Consider the following 21,192-nt stretch of genomic DNA (forward strand, 5'->3'; position numbering starts at 1 on the left):
GTTAGAGCCTAGCAACTCTCTTCAGCTCTGGCAAGCTCTGGAAACCAGGCTTAGCTCTGTGCCAGCCCTCACCTACTTCAAATAGTAGCCCTAGGAGGAGATGGAGAAAGCTGCCAGCTAGGTCAGAGCTTGGTGTAGGGAGGCAGGCAGCCCTCCTCGGGCTTTGAAGCAAGGCTCACACAAGCTTATGTATTGAGAGGACGCATGTTATGGCTGTGAACATATAAATAATTTATTTTTTCGTGTTTCTCCATCCTAAGCTAATGTCTTTCTAATGTCCTTGAAGTGTGTTTCGGTGGGGAGGGACTCAGCATCTCTTAGGACCTGGGGCTGAGGGGCAATAGGTTTGTTGGTTATGTGTGGAACAGTGTGAGTCCCCAAACCCTGCTTTGTGCCCAGCAGTGTGCCTCAGGAAAGGAGCACCCAGAGGAATGGTGCAGGCTTTCTGGAGCTGCTCCCCAGGTGGGTCGTAGGGTTTCTGGATCTCACCAGTGCCTGGGTGGGCACCTGGGAGGTCTGTGCTGGCCTCAGGGGACAGTGGAGCATAGCTCAATGGCCAGGGAGCAGATTAGCTATTTCACAACAGAAAAGGACTGAAAAGTTGGAAGTCTTCTCATAATCACTGCATTTAGGGCTTGTTTGCCTTTATTATGCCTCACAGACTTGTTTCGAGAGCCAGCAGCAAAGTGACTGTGAGAAAATAAAGAGAAAGGGAAGACTGGGAAGCAGAGAGGGTTGACTGGAGTGGAAAAGCAAGCATGAGTAATACAGGCATTAGAAGTGCTTTATAATTAGTTTATAAAAGCTCTCTTAACATCAGCAAAGCACTTTCTACTAAAAATCTTTAATAAAAACGCAGCAATATTTGTAAGCATTGTATGTTTTCCATTTAATTTTGTTAAACAGCTCTAAGAAGAGCATCTAAGCAATGCATTTCCCTCCTTTCTCAAACCCCCCATTGTCTGGGCAGTTAAAAGCACTTCAGCTTTGCCTCCCTGCCTTAAAACTCCTTAGGGGAAACCTGTTTGAGGCAGTTTCAAACCAACTGGCTGGCCTTCCCACTCGAGCAGCAGCTGAAAATATTTTGCCACTGGAGGAGCAGCCAACTACAGTCACCTTCCTGGCAAGAAGAGTTGGTTAATCCATTGACTTTACTCGTGGGTTATGGGGTGCTGCACCCTGCCCTCACATATTTATGGTTGGCTTATTGGAGCAATGCCTAGATGGGGAGAAGTGGCCATGAACTGTGCTTGGAGATGGCAGCTTGCCCAGTGGAGGTAGTGCCGGAGAGGTCAGCCCTCTCCACATTGACTGAAACAATGGATTTGGTTACATGAGTGAAATGCAAATTGCTGGGCACTGGTCAAGACAGTTTAGATGCTGTTGCTGCATAAAAGCATCCCACCCGGCTGTGCCCGAGTCTGTAATTATCTGGAAATGAAATGGTTAGAGTAGAAAGCATCCCCAGAGGTGGGGTTTCTTCCAGTTTTTCTTCTGGTTTTTCACACGGGAAGAAAAAGTCTGGAAACCATGCTTCGGCTTAACAGAAGCAAAGGTCTGGCCAAACTGGATTTTAACATGGCCAGTGACCCAACGTGAGGAGAATGGAGTTTATCAGCTTGTTTGATTGCGGGCCAAGGCATGCACATGACTGCGGCACATGATGCCAAAAGAGGCTGTGGTGGGGATTAGCCAGTGTTGTTGCTAAGTTTGAAAGTTTCACGGTTTGGACCGGGCAGCTTTGGTGTTTCATTTTGAAAGTCTAAAGCCTAATTGCTACCTTGGAGAGGACGTAGATGCTCCTGCTTATCTGGGCAGGAGTTATCTCCCCAGTGTAATATTCTCCCAGTTCACACTCTGTTTCTATGACCTGAAGAAAGAGAGTTTTGCCTCCTGAGGAGCAGAGGGCTTGGGCCAAGTTTTTTTTTTTTTTTAGCTAAAGAGGAATACTCTTATGCATTTATATTAATTTTACATTTGGCAAAAATGAGTCCCTGACTTTCTCCTAGGGTTTCTTTTTTCTAGTTATTTGTAACATTTGATTTATTAAGGATTAGCTCTAGTAGGAGAAAGCTCAGTTAGATGTTTGGATGAAGTCAAACAGGATTTAATTCAGAGAGGCAAATATTTCCTGATGATTTACTTACTAGATTCATTCTTTTAATTTTCCATTTGCAGATTGCCCATGAGCAGATTGCAATATTCCCAAATTGTATGTATTATTGGAAGTTATTCACCCATTCAATAAGCAACTATTTCTTGGTCCAGAATTTGTTTCTGAAATTGCCAGGGCTCCTACAGCACTGGGTGGTTTGAGGAGCTGTGCGGACAGTGCTAGGATGTTTGGTGTGTTGGCTACAGCAGGAACTGATCATTATAGTCAAGTAGTTGAAGCCTGTGTTGGCAAGTTTTAACCCCATGAGGACACAAACAGATGTGGTTCCCTGGGATGCAACTAACCTCTGCCTGTGCCATGCAAACAGCAGCTTTTACAATCCGCTTCGTTAACTGTGTTTTGTCAACATTCACGCTTTCGCCAAATTAATTTTTTGCCACATAGTCACGATTTCACTAGTAGCCAGTAGTCCTGGGGCACAGATGTGTACTTCGGATGTGGAAGGGCTGCAAGTACACTGACAGCAAGTAGTTATTTAGAGAACAAAATGTCCCTAATGTTTGCTCAGCACTACTTTAAACAAATAGACAAACAAGGAGGAAAAAATTCTACTTAAAAGAAGCACTAACACTGCCCTCTGTTCGTTCCTCCTCCCTGGGGAGATGGTGGGATCAAGCCACACATGATGGACATTAGTGGGGTCATGCAGGGTGCTGCTGGACAGTGTCAGGGTAATAAGGGGTCATGAGGTGATAGGGAGCTACACAGAGATGAGGAGAGAGCAGAGGGAATGGATTGGATCTTCATTTACATCTCTGTGCATCCACCCACCAGCTGAGACAAATGCTCTTCCTTCGTGAGTGCCTCTTCTTAAGACCACTTGGATTTCACCTTGGCCAAGCCAATTGAGTTTGTAATGAAGTTAAAGGCTGGATGATTGCAGCTAGCTGTTCGGTCCAGTGTAGACAGGATTTTATCTGCAGGCATTTTGCTTCTGGCTCCCAGCCCGAGTTAGTCCTAGAAAGGAGTGAAACCAAAGCTGTCCGAGCCATCTTTCTTTGTGGAGGAGCACACTGAGTCCCTGTAAGTTTGTTTTGAGGTTGTTGCCTGCTGATGTGTGCTTTGCAGAACTGGAATGAGTCACATGAGGATCATTCTGTATCCAGCAAGCTACTTCTCCTTTCAACTCTCCATTCCCAAACAGGAGATCTTGTGACAAAGAAGAAAGGCAGATTTCTGGCAGCCTGGAAATGCTTTTTCCCTTCCTGGCCCCGTGAGAAGAGCTGTAGCATGTTGTTCAAACAGGTTGATACAAAGCGAATAAACAGTGGAAGAGAGATGGGCAGTTTCTGTAAATAGCAGCGTGCTGGCCAGAGAGGAGGAGAAGAGGAGAGGGAGAGCGTGGGTGTTAGAAAGTAGCTGAAGAACAAGATGTTCACGTAAAAGCTGTTTGTTTCTTCACAGCACACAGAGTCTGATACTACCTTGCCATTAGTAATGGCCTAGAAAATATGAAGGAGTCTGTAGGAGTTTCACCTTTGACCCAGACTTTGCAACAACCTTTTGTCCTGCACCAGGATGCAATTCTTCCAGCCCTCCACATTTCTCCCCCAGACTGTTCAGATGCCCAGGAGCCATGCCAGCGGGCAGGTGGGACATCTCCAGGCAGGGTTTAACAAAGGCAGATTGCCTGTTATAGGGTGTACAAGGATCAGGCAATAGTGGATGTGCAGCACTTCTCATCCACAGAAAATCTTTGTTAGAAGATGATGAGTATTGCTGTCCAAGTGCCAAGTAAGTGTACTGGCCGCACTTGTTAAAGGGACCGGTGTGGTGTCAGACAGTGCACAAAACAGCTACCTGCTCACTGGGATTGAACACTGGCTATTTGTTTAATGCTTGGTGTGTACTTGGCCAACCCCCACCTCAATAGCAGAATAAACTGAGCTGTGCTAAGTGGCACAATCACACTTAAGGAGAGAGGTAAGGGAAGGAGAGCAGCCCCAGGAGAGTTTGTCTGAGCTTCTCCCATGCCAAAGAAGTCTTGTGGAAATGGAGGTAAATTGTGTCCTAAATTTTGCTTGTTGGCTCTGAAGTTGAAGTGGATGTGGGTGCAATCGATTAATGATGTGAGGAGTAACAGAGGAAGGGACTTAAATGTAGCCAGACAGACAAAAGGGAAGAAATTGTATTGGGGGTTGCATGGTATGGTATGTGTGACAGTTTAAGGTACCTGTCTGGAAGATGTTCTGTGAAATACACAGATACAAAAAGTAGGTTTTGTTTGTTCCTGGCATCCTGAAGCATCTCCCTGACAGATGGTTTCACTGCCATTTCACCTGCCTCCACAGGTATGACTACATTGAGATCCGAGATGGGGACAGTGAAGCAGCAGACCTGCTGGGCAAGCACTGTGGGAACATAGCACCTCCTACCATCACCTCTTCTGGCCCCTCTCTCTATATCAAGTTCACCTCGGACTACGCACGGCAAGGTGCTGGCTTCTCCCTGCGCTATGAGATCTACAAGACCGGTGAGTGTCTGAGTCACTGCCTGTCTCCCAGGCTGTTCGCCACGGTGTTCTTTACAAGGAGATGTCTTTGGCCACCTTTTCAGTATGATTTTTAACATGTTCCTCAGAGATAAAGGGCTCTTGTCTTTTTTTCCTGTGTGTGGGCTGTTTTTGTTGGTTTGTGGTTTTTGGGTTTTTTTTAATTTAAGCAAGTCTGTTGGATCACATTTCCAAGAAGGTAAAGATGTTAGTGGAGCACCATAGTGCATTTTTGGATCACAGCGTGGCATCAAAAGCAAGGTTCCTCCTTCAATGCTTTCTTGTATTTGAGGACTAGAAGCATGTATCTTCCTGGCATGTGTGGAGCTTGTTAGGGCTGAAGATTGTCCCTCTGTTAGGAGTGCATGGAGCTCCCCCTCCTGTGGAGCTGCAATTCAGGGCTGATCAATAACACTGTGTTTTCTGTCGGTGGAAGAGGGGTTTGTAACTGGGGAGCTGTGGTTTTCAAGGAACTGCTGTCAGCAGTGCTGTCAAGGGCTGAGGCAGCTCCTTTCCAGGCAGATATAAGAGGAACTATTCATAATTCTGTTTAATACCAAACTATTATTGAGGAAAGGAAAAGCTGCTCAAAGGCCTTTTAATAGTGTTTCTGTCTAAATATTTGCCACTATTGTGTGCCTGGGAAGAAGGAGGCTTGAGAAAATAAAACCGGCTATCTGTGTGCGGGTGGGAGAGGTGTGCCTGCGTGCCGAGGGAACAAGAGTGTGTTTTGCATGGGGATGCGGGTGCCTGCCCTGTGCCCACATTCCTTCAGTGGTGCGTTGGAGGAAAACACACACGCAGCTTCCACGTCATTGCATCCAGCATGAAAAATGCCTGTGCCTGGTGCAGAACCAGAAAGGAGCACAACAGTGTCACTTACCCAGCCTCTTCAAAGGGAAGGCAGCCAGTGCCCGGGGGCCTCGGCCCACCTGTGCAGCAGGCAGAGGTGCGCAGACAGCCCACAACCCCATCACAGGTAGATGTGAACGTGGAGACTCTACTGCAAGAGGATGGGAATGGGACTTCTCAAATTCATTGTGAAATCATGAGGAAGGAGGTGGCTGGAGGTTCAGGTGGATGAGGAAAGTGCTGTTGCTGGTGGTTGCCTGGGCTGTATAACTGGTCGTTGAGCTGTTGTGGTGCAGCCAGCTCACTGCTGCTGTTTGATAATGATTAGGATGCATATGAGCCCTGGAAGAGTTTAGTGGTTCATCCAGCTATTGGGGTTTGCTGAAGCCAGCTGCCAGCACGGAGGATGGCAAAGAATGCCTGTGTTTGGGTGGGAAGGCTGCTGCCCCACCTCAGCTGCCCTTGCCTCTCGCTGTCTGTAAGCTTCCCCTCCGAGCCCTGCAGAATGTGCTGGGTTGTGCCTGTCCTCACATCGCGTCCATGCCCAGATTGGGGGCGCCGGGCAATGAGGAGTAGTCCAGCTGGCTGAGGTGGCCAGGCCAGGCTGAGTGTGGCTGTGGGAAGGGATGGCAGGCAGGAACCGTCTCTGCCTGGGGGGGAGCCAGCAAGGGACCAAATTCATGGGAAAAGGAGAATTTGTTGCTGCTGGTAGGGAGGGAGAGAAAGCAAGGGCTGATCTGGGAGAGAGTGGGTGTTAGACAGAGGCTGGAGCTGAGTTTGTCTCCCTCGATGTAGGTCCCCGCAGAGCTGTCCTTAGGTCTGAAGTGATGCTGAGGCTCCTTTCGCCACCACCCTGCCCTGCAGGCAGCCATCCTAGCCAGAAACAGCCACCGCCCACAAAACCCAGCCTGGCAGAGAGATTTTGGCACAGGGGCGGGGATGAGCCTGTGATCTGGCAGCACCCCCAGCCCACCCCGTCTACCCAGCCCCTGTCCCCCGCGGGGCTCCCAGGGAGGGCGGTGGGCAGTGCTGGCTGCGGGGCCACCGCAGCACAAGCATACCTTGCCTTTTGTTTGCAGGCAGGCAGGCACGGGTGAAGTTTTGGTCTGAGCCATCAGGGTAGCCAGCAAGGTGTCATCAGTTTTAAAGGTCATCATCGGATTGTCATTGTCCACATCAGTAAAGGCAGCTTGGCTGCAGCTTCTTTCTTTCTCAAAGGTGACCTAAAAAAACAACTCTTTTCAACTGAGCATTTATTTCCACACCTTGTGCTAAATTTCCCTTATCACTGTGTGAGAGAGGAGCAATCTGCATACAAACAACTGCATACCAGTCTTTGAATCCCCTGATGGGTATCAGTCAGTGGTCTGTGGGCTGACAAAAGAGCCGCCTGCCCTGGCTGGTCCAGCCTCCCTGCTGCTCACTTTGTGAGTCGGTTTGGCAGGGCTCGCCTGAGCTCTCCATCGCTGGGCATCAAAGCCTCCTCTCAGGCTGGTCCGTGCTGCCGAAGTCAGCATGACTCCCGTTGATTATCTGCAGCTTCCTTATAAAAAGCTGATCATTGTGTTTGCTGCTATCAGCCAAACTGTAGACAAAGATGCCAAATGCGATAAGAGCCCCCACATGAGGAAACTGTTGTTGTCTAAGGCGGTGACATAGTTATGTCGCTCTCCTGTCTCCAGAGGACAGTTCCTGACTCTGGGTTTAGTCTTTGATTTTCTCCCTAGCTCGGAGCTTGTGTTATTTTCCCTATTTATCTATTTGTCTTTCAAGCTGTTTGGAACGAAGTACACCCTTATCCCTGTTTGCAGCGTTATAGAGTGATTTGTGTTTGGCCTTATTTTTTGCCTCTGTATTTTACCCCACAGGTTCACACCAGAAAAGCTGGCTGCTTCATTAGGTAGTCAATTAAGAGCCTCTCCTGAGTAGCTCTCCAGCTAGGCGCTGCATAATGCAGTGCTGGGATCCTGCTATTACTGCGGGCTGCTGGCCTGACTCCTGTAGGTTAATGCTGAATTGAATAACAAGTCTTCCATTAGTCCCGGGAAGACTCGTGCTGCCTGGAAGAGCTGGAGCAGAAGGGTTTGTAGAGGAGAAGGAGGGTGTCCCAGTAAAACTGAAGCAGAAACCTTTGCAAACGCTGATGCCGGGTTGCAGCAGTGGCCGGCAGCCTCTCGACCATCCCCTTTTGACTCTTGATAGCTCCAGGCTGCAGATTTCTGTTGCCTATTGTCCTGTCTCCTCAGCGCAGCAGTTTCAAAGTCACCGTGGTATGAATACGACACAAATTCTCCTTTCCCCGGACACCCCGAGGCACCTTGGCTGTGTGAGACAGGGCACTGAACTGGCCTGGCTGCAGCCGAGGCCAGTGCTGAGGTCAGCAATAAATAAGAGGCAATATTGTCTGCCTTCCTCGCCACGCAAAGGTCTTCCTTAAGGATAGAAATAACTCGCATTTCTGGTGCAGACAGCTCACCCTGTGAGAAAGAGGGCTCTGTTCCTCCTCTCAGCAGAGCTCACCCTGCCACAGCCCCTGTTACCCCCATTCTTGCCGTGGCGTGGCCGTGTTGTGGGGATGTATGCTGGAGCTGACCCTTGTCCCTTGCATGGGTCTTAGGGGGCCGCAGGCTAACCACACACTTCCAGAGGGTTTCCAGCTAACAGTGGAGACATTGGCACCCTCCCCCGGGCCTTTTCACTGTGTAAATATTTGTGCTTCCTGATTTTCTCAAGAGGAAACTGAGGCACACATGTCTGTTCTGGAGGGGTAAAGGTTACAGGAGACCAGCCCCTGGGGACAGCTTTTCCAAAAAGATGACATCCCTGTTACTCTGCCTCTTCCCAGGCAGCCCCCTCCCCGAACAGGGGCTCCTCCATCAGACCTGGAACTGCTGTGGCCCGTTGCCAGCATGGCTGGCGGGTGGCAGCCGCAGGTGTACGGCAGCCCCCTGCACGCTGGCTGGCCGGCCCCTCGGCAGGCTTTGGGGTGGTGGACACAGGTCTCCTGGCAGGTCACTGTTTGGGGGCCCAGCTTACAGTGGATAGGGCTGGCGGGGAACCCCAGCCCAGCTCCCTTCCCCACCAAGGCCATCACCACTGCCTGGGAGGGACATGACGGGGTGCTGGCCTGCTGAATCGCAGCCGTGGCTTTGGGTGGCTTTAGATGGGATCGCTCTTCTAGTCCTGTTTCTGGCGTAATTGGCAGGAGGATAAGCAGTGGTGTACAGGTTATGTTTACAGAGCTGTCTGATGGATTTAGAACCATGCTGCCCACCCCAGTGAACTTACGGACCGTGCCTCTTCACCTGTGGAAAGCTTTAAAAATCACCCTCTCAGTCCTTGCAGGAATTCACATAGCTCTTGGGTTACAGAACATTTCCAGAAGTGAATACACAACTCCTCTAAGCTCAAAATGGGGTTTCCACAGTATCAAGCTGTTGGCGTTAAGCTGCATTGCTGCTAAAGCTGTGGGTTTTTCCCTGCCACTACAGGTTCTGAGGACTGCTCCAGAAACTTCACTGCCACCAACGGCACTATTGAGTCTCCTGGCTTCCCTGACAAGTATCCACACAACCTGGACTGTGTCTTCACCATCATAGCCAAGCCAAAGACAGAAATCCTCCTCCACTTCCTGCTCTTTGACCTCGAGCATGACCCGCTGCAGGCAGGGGAAGGAGACTGCAAGTACGACTGGCTGGACATCTGGGACGGTATCCCTCAGGGTAAGTCATGGGGTGCTGCACCCCGCTGTCCTCGCCTCTCCTGGTGTCTCACAAAGCTCCACACTGTGCAGTCTGCATCTGAACACCAAATGTGCCTAACCTCACATGTGGCTGCAGCGTGCAACCTGCCTTTGCGGCGCTCCGTGGCCAGCTGTGGGCACAGTGTGCTCGTAGAAGGCTGCATGTGTTAAACCCCAAAATACTGATCTGTTGTAACCACTGAACTGGAAAGCCCCATGGGACACTCCGAGATACCACCAGTTCTCCCTCAGGGAAGGGCAGCGGGTTCATGCAGTGCTGGGAGGACCTCCCTACCCTGTACAACCACTGAGAAACCGAGCAGTTTGGAGCATTTCCCAGAAATTGCAGAGCAACGCCCGCTGCAGTGGATATTTTTGTACGGTGTGTACTGCATGGCACCAGGCCAGCAGATGTAAAACATAGTCCATCCTCAAAGCCTTGCTTTTATCCCTAACAGCCTGGCTAAGGCATCCCTGCTGAGTGATGCCAACCTGCTGGTGACCCAGGAGGCCAGTGAAAAAGCAGATGTTAGTTTGCTGCTCTTTCTTTTGCAGTTGGCCCCTTGATAGGCAGGTACTGTGGCACTAAGATGCCATCGGACATCCGCTCAACCACCGGCGTCCTCTCGCTCACCTTCCACACGGACCTGGCAGTGGCTAAAGATGGTTTCTCTGCTCAGTACTACTTGATCCAGCAGGAAGTCCCAGAAAGTAAGTTGGAACATGTGTGTATGAGGCAGTCATGTCACCTGTTTTTCCCAAGTCTTTCACTTGGCACATGCGAGATTGAGGCAGGCAGGAGTGTGTCCAGGGGCTGTCCCGTCCCATCCCCCGTCCGTCCCCCCCCCCCCCCCGCCCCCCGCAGCAATGCAGACAGCAGTTACACTAGGTGTGTTCTCTGTTTCTCATAGAAGTGGTATTTCAGTAAGAATCACACTTTCTGACCTTTGACTTTTCACTTGCTCATGAAGTCTTCTCAATACCTTTTGGGATAGAATCCAGCATGTGTGTGCTCAGCCCAAAGGATTTAGGGGGAGACTTCAGCCCAGTGTGTGCAGCAGCCCCAAACTACAAATCGGGATTTCTCGGTTGTCTAATTTGTCTAATTAAAAAATGCCTAAAGCTCTAGGATTTTCAAACCAAAATTTGGTTTAGATCCCTTATTAAGGGAATTAAATTGATACAGAGTGAGGAAGTAAGTTGTGTGTTTTGAGAATTAAGAACATTTTGATTCTTTGTGATAACACTTGCGGGCGAAGAAAGATTCAGTTTGTTTTCCCATGGTATTTTTGTATCAGAGCTACAGTTCTTGACCTCTGTTCACGGTGAACCTGTGATACAACAAAATAAGCTTTCAGGACACCCCTCAGTCCCAGAGAAAGAGATGGGGTCCCTGATCCGACACTGAACGCTTATGATGGAGAACAGGGTAGAGCAGGGGTTGGTGCAGCACGAGGGCAGCTGGGTTACAGGCTCTTGCTCTGTGATTGAGTTAGGAATGTACTGCTGAGGCTGTGAAACTTACAGACAAGCATAAGCTCTTCACCATTACCTATCTCCACACTCAGCTGATCTGTTCTTTAATCTTCTTTCTATTCTGTTCTTTAAACAGATTGGGAAATAAAATGTTAATGACACACAAAGCTTGAGAAATCGAGCACAAGAAACTGTTAAAGGGCCAGGCCTGTTTTGATTTATGCTGGTGTAAATTGAAACGTTAATAATACCACTGAGATCTTAACTTGGCCCATCATTTCCACCCAGGGTTGATCTGGCCACATTAAAAACACAGGCAATTTGGTGAAGCCCCATTGGTTTACAGCAATGGCATGCTTGGGCCCATGCAGTATTTTCTATTAATGTTTTCTTTGCTATTGTTTTTACAGGACAGCTGCCATAAAATACATGAGATGTGCAATAAGATTGAGCTAATTGTGACTTTTAAAGTCTTAGAAATGAGGAAACCCAAATGAAAACATATCAGAGTCTTTCATATCCTCGGCTGATTAATTCCTATGGGGCTGATCTCACATGTAGCTCATGCACATATAGAAAGCCCTGTACACGCATGCATCCATACTCTACATGCACATGAAACCTTTAGACCTGCCTGTTCCAGGCCTTGACATTCCAGCTGGCAGCACAGCAGTAAGCACCCTCCCGTTGTGCCTGCCCATACTCCTTGCCTTGTCAGTGCTTAGATTTCACCTCCAGCCTTGAGGAAGACGGGGAACTTTGTGGCAAGGGGACTTGGGACATCTTGGTGGAGATAGAGGGAAAGGACAGAATTGTGTCAAAACTGCAAAAGTGAAGGAGATAGAGGGAGAAAGATCTGGACTGTATTAGTTTTCAGAGGGACATGCAAACATAAAGCTGCCCCATCTTTAATTTTTCAGTGCCTTCTGTGAGCACACACAGCCTGCAAGATGGTCATCTTGCACCATAAAGGCCAGCACCTTTGCTTAGGGTTAGCTGTGGAGGATAGTTCAGCACTGCCTTCCACTTGGGAGTGAAGTACGGAGACTGTAAGCTGATCTGTGTGTGTGTGTGTCCACTCCAGACTTCCAGTGTAATGTGCCGCTGGGGATGGAGTCTGGCAGGATCTCCAACATGCAGATCAGTGCCTCCTCCACCTACTCAGATGGGCGATGGACCCCTCAACAGAGCCGACTCAACAGTGATGACAATGGCTGGACTCCCAATGTAGACAGCAACAAAGAGTACCTTCAGGTATGCATGCTTTCCAGCCCACTCACCTCTTCCCCCACCAAATGGAGTGCCACGCTGTTAAACTGACCCTTGAACATAAGGCTTGTTGAATTTTTTATTGCCTCTGTGGCTTACGGAGAGCAAGCAGCAGGGGAGCTGCAAGTGCCTCCGTGAAATGCAGCTGGCTGGCTCTCCCATTAGCATGTCAGCGTGAGGGCTGACTTGACCTGCTGGCCCTCTCCCACCCCCTCCTTCCTCCCCAAAACCTTGATGGACTTCCCAGCATACTGACAGAGACTAAGGGACGTCTGCCACTTACTGACTCCGCCACTGGCCTGAGAACCAAAGTCTCCAGGGGGCATGTGGAAAACCAACTAGAATAATATTTATCTCATCAGTGATGCAGAGAGCATGAGTGGGGTAATGTCAGGTAGGGGGATGACAGAGCAAAGGCTTTCCCTGGGAGCTGGTTAGAGCCACAGTCTCTGTCCACATAGGACTTCTGGCTGTGTCATTTTGCTGTGAGACACTGCTTGCTAAAGGGCCCTAGGAACAAGAGGTGGTGAATGTCATTGCCTCTAGCAGACATTTCATTCTTCATTCATGACAGTGCTACCAAGCCAGCTCTGCTGACCTTTCTCAACCCACGTTGTAAAAAAAAAAAAACCACAAACAAACAAAAACCAAAACCCAAAACAAAACAAGGGAAAACCAAGAACTGCAGCACTTGCTAATTGTACATCATGCTTTTATTTTACATGGAAAAAGTCAGCCTCTGTCATGCTTTAATGAACGTGAGCTTCTGTGCAGATCCTGTTGCTTCGTCTGAGGCAGAAAGAAGGCTTTGTGATGGTCCCATATGGACAGACATCAAGATCCTTAGTTGCTTTTGTCCCATGGCACTGTTTGCGAGCATCCTGCTGAAGTCAGCCTGGGGGGTTTGTGCCTGTTCAAATGTGCTCCCACAGATGGAGTGAGACAGACTGAATTCACACCGTTTCATTTTTTCAGAGACAGAGGGAGGAACTAGCTAGCCAGCCTGGGCTCTCAGGTGGTCACCGCTCTCTCTCATCCTTTTTTCCCTTCAAAAGGTGGACCTCCACTTCCTGACTGTGCTCACAGCCATTGCCACACAGGGTGCCATCTCAAGAGAAACCCAGAATGGCTACTACGTACGTACCTACAAGCTGGAGGTCAGCACCAATGGTGAGGACTGGATGATGTACCGACATGGGAAGAACCACAAGGTAAAGGCCTTCTTGTCTCTTTTGCATGCACCGTGGTGAGTCTTGCAGCCAACAGGAGGGAAAACAGAGATTTTATAGGCCTAGAGGGTTTAATCTGTGAGGGACCCTTTTCCTGATGAGGGTTAAAAGACTGATACTGCTCTGAGCAGAAATAGTCCTTTCTCCTCTGCACAGCAATGAGGAAACACTATTCCTTGGAAAACCTGGCTGCTGTTGTATCTTTCGTGGTGGCGAGAGTATGTTCTTTGACTGCAAATGAAGGAGAAAATGCTTTCACAGCCTGTGTTTTGCTATACAAGATTCATTGAGCTTTTATGGCCGTAGCCCTGTCTGCATGCTGGGTTAACAATCACAAAACCACATGAAACTGTAGTTCAGGAGTTACTGAGGCCTGGAAATGAAAGGGCACAAATCCTAAGAGGCGATCACACCATCCCAGAGAACAAAATGAACAATAAATAATGAGGAGCAATTCAGGCTGCCAGAGCTGTGGGATCTGCACTAGCAGGCACGGTCAGCAAGGGTGCACTGAGCTGTGGGAGCTGCTTCACGATCTTGCTGTGTTTCTAGGAAGCACACAGAGACGGGAGCAAGGGTGTTCAGCTGTTCCAAGCCTTGCAGGTGCTGCTGCATGGCCAGGCAAGACAAGCTCAAGGCAGTCTGCACGGGACCTTTGGCGTATGGGGAGGGGGGTTAAGGCAGCCATGGTGCCAGGCTGGTCCTGCTCTGTCACTTGCTTTGGTCGTGTGGTTGTCCCCAGCTTAAGGGCACCTTGGGAGAGCCTTTCCTTACCCTTCTGTGGTGCCCACTAGCACTGTTGCCGCAGCTCGGGTCCTCCCTGTTGATGTGCCATAATCTGGCTGTGTGAACAGAGTGGCTGGGGTCCCACACACCTCCCTCTGCACACACGTCCCAGCAATTTCTGATTGCTCAGCTCTTCTGTTAAATTAGCTGTCTCCTCCGTTTGCTGGCACAGGCACTGCTGGCATGAAACGCAGTACCCTGCCTTGTCCAGGATTCATCCAGACATTTCCTTCCCTTCTGGGCCATGTGATTTCCCCTTCCCCACAAGTGTGTCTCACGGTTCAAATTCACTTTGCTTCGCAGAATGAGTCCTCTCTGTGCAGAGGCCCCTAGCAGGGTCCCATACCTCCAATATTTGGAGTATTTAAGCTCCTCACATGCCAGTAAGGTGGTGTTAGTTCTATTTTAGAGGTAGGGAAATGGAGGCATGGGGCAGCCCAGCTCCCCAATAAGGAGAGTCAGCAGCCAGGCTCGCCGAGACCTCAGGCACGCTGGCTCCAGGGCCATAGCTCATGGCAGAGCTCATGTATAAACCTAACGTGGTGGCCATGTGCTGATGTGGGAGCTCTGTGCTCTCCCAGGACCCACTGGCCATGGCAGACCATTTTGTGAACCAGGGTCATCTCTCTTCACCCCATGGAAAATGGGCAAGTTTGGGGTCTCGCTGGGACTGTTTCTGCAAGCCAAGGCAGATGGGAGATTGGCAGCATGCTGGGCAGAGACACGGGCTCAATACACAGTTAGTTCAGTGCTTCACATAACCACTGGCAATAAATTTACCTTTTGGAGTCTAACTGGGGCAGGAGTCTGGCGTGGAGGGGAGTTTTAGTTGCAGGGGAGAGTAGATGGTCCATCTTGCAGTCCCAGGCGCTGGGCAGTGGATCCTTAGCCAATATGGAGCAGGACAGTACAGCTGGTTTCAGTACTGCTGGGCCAGTTTACATCACTCCAGCAAGACCCTAAAGCCTGGCTGGTGTCAACCCAAAGCAGTGCCATAGCCATATGAATTGCCACCATTTCAGGATTTGGTCCTTGAGTCCTATCGGCTTTTTTCGGCTCTGTTTTCTCTCTTCATAAAAAAGAGGAAAAATCAAACATCTCCTTTTTCACTCCTTTATTCCAGTCTTGCTTCATTCCCATGTTCTGGCTTCCATTTAGCAGATACCTCCCGAGGTTGGAGGATAAGTAATTGGGTTTTGGTGACTCTCCTACCCCTTGCATCCAGGTGACTGCTTTCCCTCCCTGCCGAACGACCGGCTGCCAGCCCACCGAGCCACAGCAGGGCCAGGGCAAAGCTCTTGCTCGTGGGCCTAGTCCTGAGGCCTCTGCCCCTGCATTCCCCACCCACGTTAATCCCTGCTGTTCCTGCATTAGGCAAGCTCCCAGGTGTCTGTATTCAAGGTGCAGATTCCTCCTTGCATCAGTGCAGTGCTCCACACGGTTCAGGCTGCAACGGTGGAGTGAACCATGCCAAATAGATTTGTCAAGTCTGCCGCAGCTTGATTTGGTGCCATAAGCAGTGGGGAGGGAGGAGAGGGGGCGGACAGACGGGGACTCTCTCTCTATTCCTCTATATACATGCAGATAGCTACATATATATATACACATACAGATATATATACACAGACAAACACACACACACACACACACATATATATATATATGCACATGCACACATAGGCATATGGGATGTATCAAACACTGCTCTGAATTTCTGCTGGCTGTGTGGGCCAAAAGCAAAGCTCTGTCATGTTATAGGCAGGTCAGCTAACATTTACATCTTCATCAGGGAACTAAAAAGCAAGAGAAAACCAGAGAGTGCAAGAGGGGTGTGGAGGGCATGATGGTCTCTTGCCTCCGGCTTCCCCTCCCCGCAGTGTTTCAGAGGAGAGTGGGGCCAGGATGTTTCCCTGTGAAACGTGATGGCTCACCTTTTGAGTCCCCAGCTGCTGGCACTCACAGCAAGGGAAGTGGGAAAGGCAGGATGAAGCAGAGGAAAACAAGATTTATACGTGCTCACAGTAGACAGAGCTGGCTGGTCTGTTTCCGTGCTGAGTGCTGCTGCGTTTCTGGGGTTGGGAGGCATCGGCAGATCTGCAGCCAGTAGGAGAAAAGCCCCATGTTTACCTTCTTCCTGCCCCAACCCTACTGGGCTTTTCCCCTGCCTGGCAGCCCCCTCTGCACAAAGCCCAGCCCAGCACATCCCAGATGTCCCGCTGTCCAGGGGGTGATGGTCTGTCCTTGCTTGGGACATGGGATCAAGGGGAGAGGCTAACCCAGCAGCCCAGCCAAAGGTGCAGAGCTGTCTTCCTGTGTGACCCCTGAGAAAGGAGACGGGGAGAAGAGTGGCCACCACCATGTGTTGCCCCACACTTGCCCCTTACTACCCACTAGCACACCCCCACGAAACAGCCGAACCACCCCTGCCCCCAAAAGGCTGGTCTGGCTCTTGTGCTCTCTGTTGCATCCCCCTCTGGCATCCGGGGTCGATGGCCCCAGAGGTTATCATCCAGGCACCAACCCCTGGTGTGCGTGCCGCTGAGGTCTTATCTAGCGGTTTGCAAATGTCTTTAGAAAACAACTCGTTCTTGAACTCAAGGAAGGAAAAGAACACCTGGCAGGATCTGACCTTTTATTTTTGGCCGTTTTCTTCACCTGGCAGGATTTGACCTTTTGTTTTTGGCCATTTTCTTTGGACAGATTCAACTATGAGGATTTTATCAGAAAACAAAGTGCTCATCCATTCTGATCCACTTCCTCCTTTGCAGGGTCTCAGGTTCTGGCTCAGCGTGGTCTGAGCCACTCTGTCTTAGTAACTCTGGAGATCAGCTCACAGGGATCATCCAGTGTGGCAAGGGATAGGGGAACAGGATGGGTTTCAGGGTGGGTTGGGACTGTGATGGGTGCTCTCCCTGCTTCCATTACTCTGTCTGTAAAATGGGAGGACTTAACTGAAACGTTTGCTTTGAGAACCTATAGCAGTCAGTGGATGAGAAATGGTGGCAAGATCCAGGTGATGTGCATTTGCCATTTCATACTTGTTCTGATGGCTTTGTGCTTGTTATCAGCTAACCTTCCTGGGTGGTATTTTAGGTGGATGCAAGAAGGCAGGTTGAATTGCTGCAAAGAGCTGAATATCTCAGCTGTGCATGGAGCTGGGTATGTCAGAAGTGTTTGGTGCTGGCAGGGAATATTGAGGATGACTTTTTGGAGACCCTTGTGCTTTATCTTAGGAGCATTCCTCTGTCCTTTCTGTTCTTGCTGAGGCCTCCTGTGTTCTTTCACTGGGGGGCGGTGAGCAGGAGAGAAAAGTGTTCAGTCCTGTGGCTTCTTTATCTGGAAAACTCAGGAAAAGCTTGTGTGATCAGCCAGAGGGCCACAAGTGCTTCTGCACAGAGACATCATGGTGCAGAGGGTTTGTCCAGAAGCATCCCCAGGTCCCAGCCTGCTTCAGCTGCTTTTGCAGGCAGGACAAAGATGTCAGGCTTTGGGAAAGGCATCCTGCGCGTTCACCCTTGGTGCAGTACCAGGGGAGAATTACAGCCCTGGCTTTCCTAGCAAGGCTGCAGCTTTGTACTTCTGAGCCTGATATCTCCTTTGCAGGCTAACAGAGTGCCACTCCTCATGTCCCTGGTGTCTCCCAGATCTGAGTGGAGCCTCTCAAAGACACAGTGCTGGCAAGCCCAGCCTAGCACGCTGTGGTTTGCTCAGGCGGCTGTGCTTCGTTGAGTGTTGCCAAGTATAATTTTTCTTTTACCTCCTTGTTCCTGGATTTAATAAATCCAGAACTATGCACCCTCCACTTGAGCCAGAATCCTCCCACCATCAAACATGCCCCATTTTATGCCTTCCCTATCTGACAAGGAAAATAATCTCCCCTACTTTTCTCCTTCATGCTTCTCTGTCTAAATCCTGAAGCCCTAATCCTGTTAGCATGCTCTGTTCCAGGGCTCTGTCTCCGCGGGAATAACATAATCCTGCAGTAAATCTAGTGGGTCCAGAGAGACACATACATACAGACGAAGGCAGGGCTGCTGCCATCCTTGGCCCTCTCCTCTGCCTCCCCCAGCCTCTTTCTTTAGCTCCACAAGAAATTGCATAGGGGCCAAGCAGCACAATAAATAAAGCGGGAGAGAGGCTACCGTCTGCCCCCTTCCTGACTTGCTGCCTCTTTGACTTCATGGCACTTTTTGTCTCGCTTGCCCTTCACTCCAAACTGCCATTGGCACAAGTCCCGTACCCACTGGAACTAATGCAGCTTCAGAAATCCCCCCATCATCCCGTGGCAGTTCCAACGTGTCAGAAATACAACTTGTAAGTGTTGATGTGGAGCTTGCAAGTGCATGCACACGGAAAACTTGCCCAGTCCTCCTCTAGCCTAGACATCATCTCCCAGCACTTGCTTTCTGCAGCAAATTAATTAAGCAGGTCAGCTCTCATTGATTATCAATTTAATTTTACATGTAGACCTGCCGACTGGACTAAAACAGAGGTAAACGTAAGGTATATGGGGAGGGTACAGGCAGCTCTTTGAGGCAGCAGTGAAAATGAGTTCCCTTGACTGCTTCTTGGAAGGTGCTTTTAATTTGTTAATGGTTTTCCCATTTGTCTTCTGGCTCTGTCACCCTTCAGTGCGTGTGCGTGTGCATGCGCATACATGCTCTCTGCTGAGTGTATATCTATCTATCTATCTCCATAGATCACAGCCAGGGTTTTTTTTTTTTTTTCCTGCTGGTGTAAATTACCGTGACTTCTTATACTTCGATGGCGATATGTTGATTTACACCATTTGAAGACTTGGCTCAAAATATGTGCTGAGTGGGATGAAAAGCAGATAGGATGGGAGGAATAGCAATGTTCTATTTTGGTAAGGGGAAAGAAATCTTTGCTTTCTTGGCGCTCCCAATTTCACACATTTTCCTGCTAGTTCTTCCCATGCCGTGAGTGCTAATTTGAGGCACGATGTAGAGCCTGTTCAAGTCAATGGGACTCTCTCCACGGTGCACTCGGGCTCTGGGGTTGGTGTTTTCAATGCAGAGGAACCACATGCTCAGGGTCAGACCCTGGTCAGCAGTGTCGGGACTTGAGGGCTCACAGTGCGTTTCCACTTGTGAAGGAGGCTGAAAGGCCCGGCATGTGGGGGGACCCCACTTCTCTAACAGCACTAAGCACCTGCCCTCTGAACATGTCCCCTTTCTCTGAAGCTAAACGGGGTGAGAAGCAGTGATGTGCTATGATCAGTTGGGGCTTTACAGAAACAAGGGTCACTGGGGAGATCCTGCCAATGTGGCTGATAAGAGAGCTGGAACCCAGGTGCCGTTTCTGCCCTTATAAACTGGCAGTCCAGGGTGTCAAGGCCCCGGATTCAGAGTTATGTAGCTTGTTGAATGTCATCTAATCTGAGGAGATTACTGGGCCCCAGATCTAAAGCAGAATTGAGGTTGCGCTCCTTGGAAGCAGGTGGTTGGGACTAAGGTCATGTAAGAGATGCTTTCAGCAATGCATGTGATAGTGGTAAAGTTTTTGGGCTCAGTCCTGCTTCTGCTTTCTGTCAAGCTTGACTTTGCAGAAGTCAGCAACAAATTACGCTGGTGTAAATTTGGATTCTGGCCCCTGATACTCATATGTGTGAAGAGAGCTAAAAAAGAACAAAACTGGAAATATGTTAAACCAAAAAGAGCAGCAAACCTCGTCAGTGACTGTTAAAACATGCTGGTCCATATGCAACCTTTGGCTCATGGAGTCTTCAAACTGCTGATTGTGGGAAGGCAAGAGGTTGCCAGGAGAAAACTCCTCTGGGCTTGCTGCCCCTGGGCATCTGCTGGGCCACCATCAGGAGCCGCCCCCTGGGACAGAGGGATCTTTGGGCTGACCTGACGTGGTGCTCCTCATGCTATAATAGTTGCACCAGCTCAGATAAACATTTCCTGTCCTCCGGTGTTAGGTTCAGAGGTAAGGTGTTGTGTGTCAGCTTCTGTGTTGACATAAACCTGGAGGCTTTGCTGTGGTGTGGAAATGTATCCTTTCAGCCTGTGTGTGTGTTCCCACAGGTTTACAACACATACACACGCATGCCTGGGGAGTGTTTCACAGTAACCACTCTTCTCATAGACCTCCTGCTGGAAAAAAGGGTGTTTGGTGTCTGCTGAGCAAGGAAAAGGATGGGAAGTGGGGTCAGACAGGATAAAATAGGATATTAAAAACACATAAACCATGCTGTGTTGCTAAATGGTAGCAGCATGATATATATTCTCCAGATTAGCATTTCTACTCAAGTTCACATCAACCCCAAATCCCAGTAACCAGCCAAATTTGTAACCAAGGCCCTCTGGGGGGTGACTGCTCCCTGCCCTGGCAGGAGTGCCACCGTCCTGGGCTGGATAGCCTAGAGCTGGTTGCAGTGCTGTGAACAGCTGCTGTCCCTTTCTGCAAACACTCTCTGTGCGCCCTGGCGTGCTGGATCCTGGGGGAAGAGCAGTAACGTGCTGTCTGCAGGCCTAAACCAGTGAAAGGCTTATAAAATGCTTCTTAACCACTATTCAGGGTGAGAGACCAGGATACAACCTCGCCCCATTTTCTGTTGTGGATCGTGGGGATCTGCAGTTGAATTGTTTGACTCTTGTCTCTGACAGAAGATCAGTGCCAGAGATAACACCCTCCTGATCTGCTCCAAAATAAACTTAGTGGGAGCTCCTGTGCTTAGCATGGCATATGCAGGGTAGGAGCCTGCAGAAGAGCCCAGCCAGCTTCTCAGTGTGGATGCAGCTCCTAGCTGAGATTAGAGGATGCTCTAGCCTGTCCTGAGAGACTGTGCGCTTGGAGGGAAAGCGAGCAATGCCTGCAGCCTCCGTCTGTGAGCTTTAGTGCTTTATGCTGCAAGCAGAGAAAGGGTTGAAAATTGCCTTGGGTTGGGTACTTATTTCTTCTTTCCCCTCTTCTCTTCTGCACTATGGCTGTGCAACCTGAAACAGAACCACAAGTATCCAGCCTTTGTCCAGCCTATTAAAATAATGGGCAGGAGGGGTGGATCTAACGTCCATCTGGTAGTTATTGATTATGGCCATCTGGTAAGGCAACAGCCTTTTCATATCATGTCGCATCATAAACTCTCCCGAAAAGCTGTCTCTGTGTGGTAGGCTGCATGTTGGCGGGAGAGGCAGGGGTGAGAGGC

The 21,192-nt window shown here is 49.6% G+C and overlaps 1 protein-coding gene across 6 annotated transcripts in view; it reads left to right on the forward strand.

Annotated features, from left to right (window-relative positions):
* NRP2 (neuropilin 2) overlaps positions 1 to 21,192 on the forward strand; it is a 90,714-nt gene that overhangs the window by 24,624 nt on the left and 44,898 nt on the right. For all 6 annotated transcript variants that reach the window (XM_037397718.1, XM_037397720.1, XM_037397719.1 and 3 more), the window contains exons 3-7: positions 4,468 to 4,649; positions 9,011 to 9,241; positions 9,817 to 9,972; positions 11,822 to 11,991; positions 13,062 to 13,217. In XM_037397718.1, coding sequence (XP_037253615.1) covers positions 4,468 to 4,649; positions 9,011 to 9,241; positions 9,817 to 9,972; positions 11,822 to 11,991; positions 13,062 to 13,217 — 895 coding nt within the window. The remainder of the gene's footprint in view (positions 1 to 4,467; positions 4,650 to 9,010; positions 9,242 to 9,816; positions 9,973 to 11,821; positions 11,992 to 13,061; positions 13,218 to 21,192) is intronic.

Source organism: Falco rusticolus, chromosome 8 (genome assembly GCF_015220075.1).
Source record: "Falco rusticolus isolate bFalRus1 chromosome 8, bFalRus1.pri, whole genome shotgun sequence".
NCBI classification, from domain to species: domain Eukaryota; kingdom Metazoa; phylum Chordata; class Aves; order Falconiformes; family Falconidae; genus Falco; species Falco rusticolus.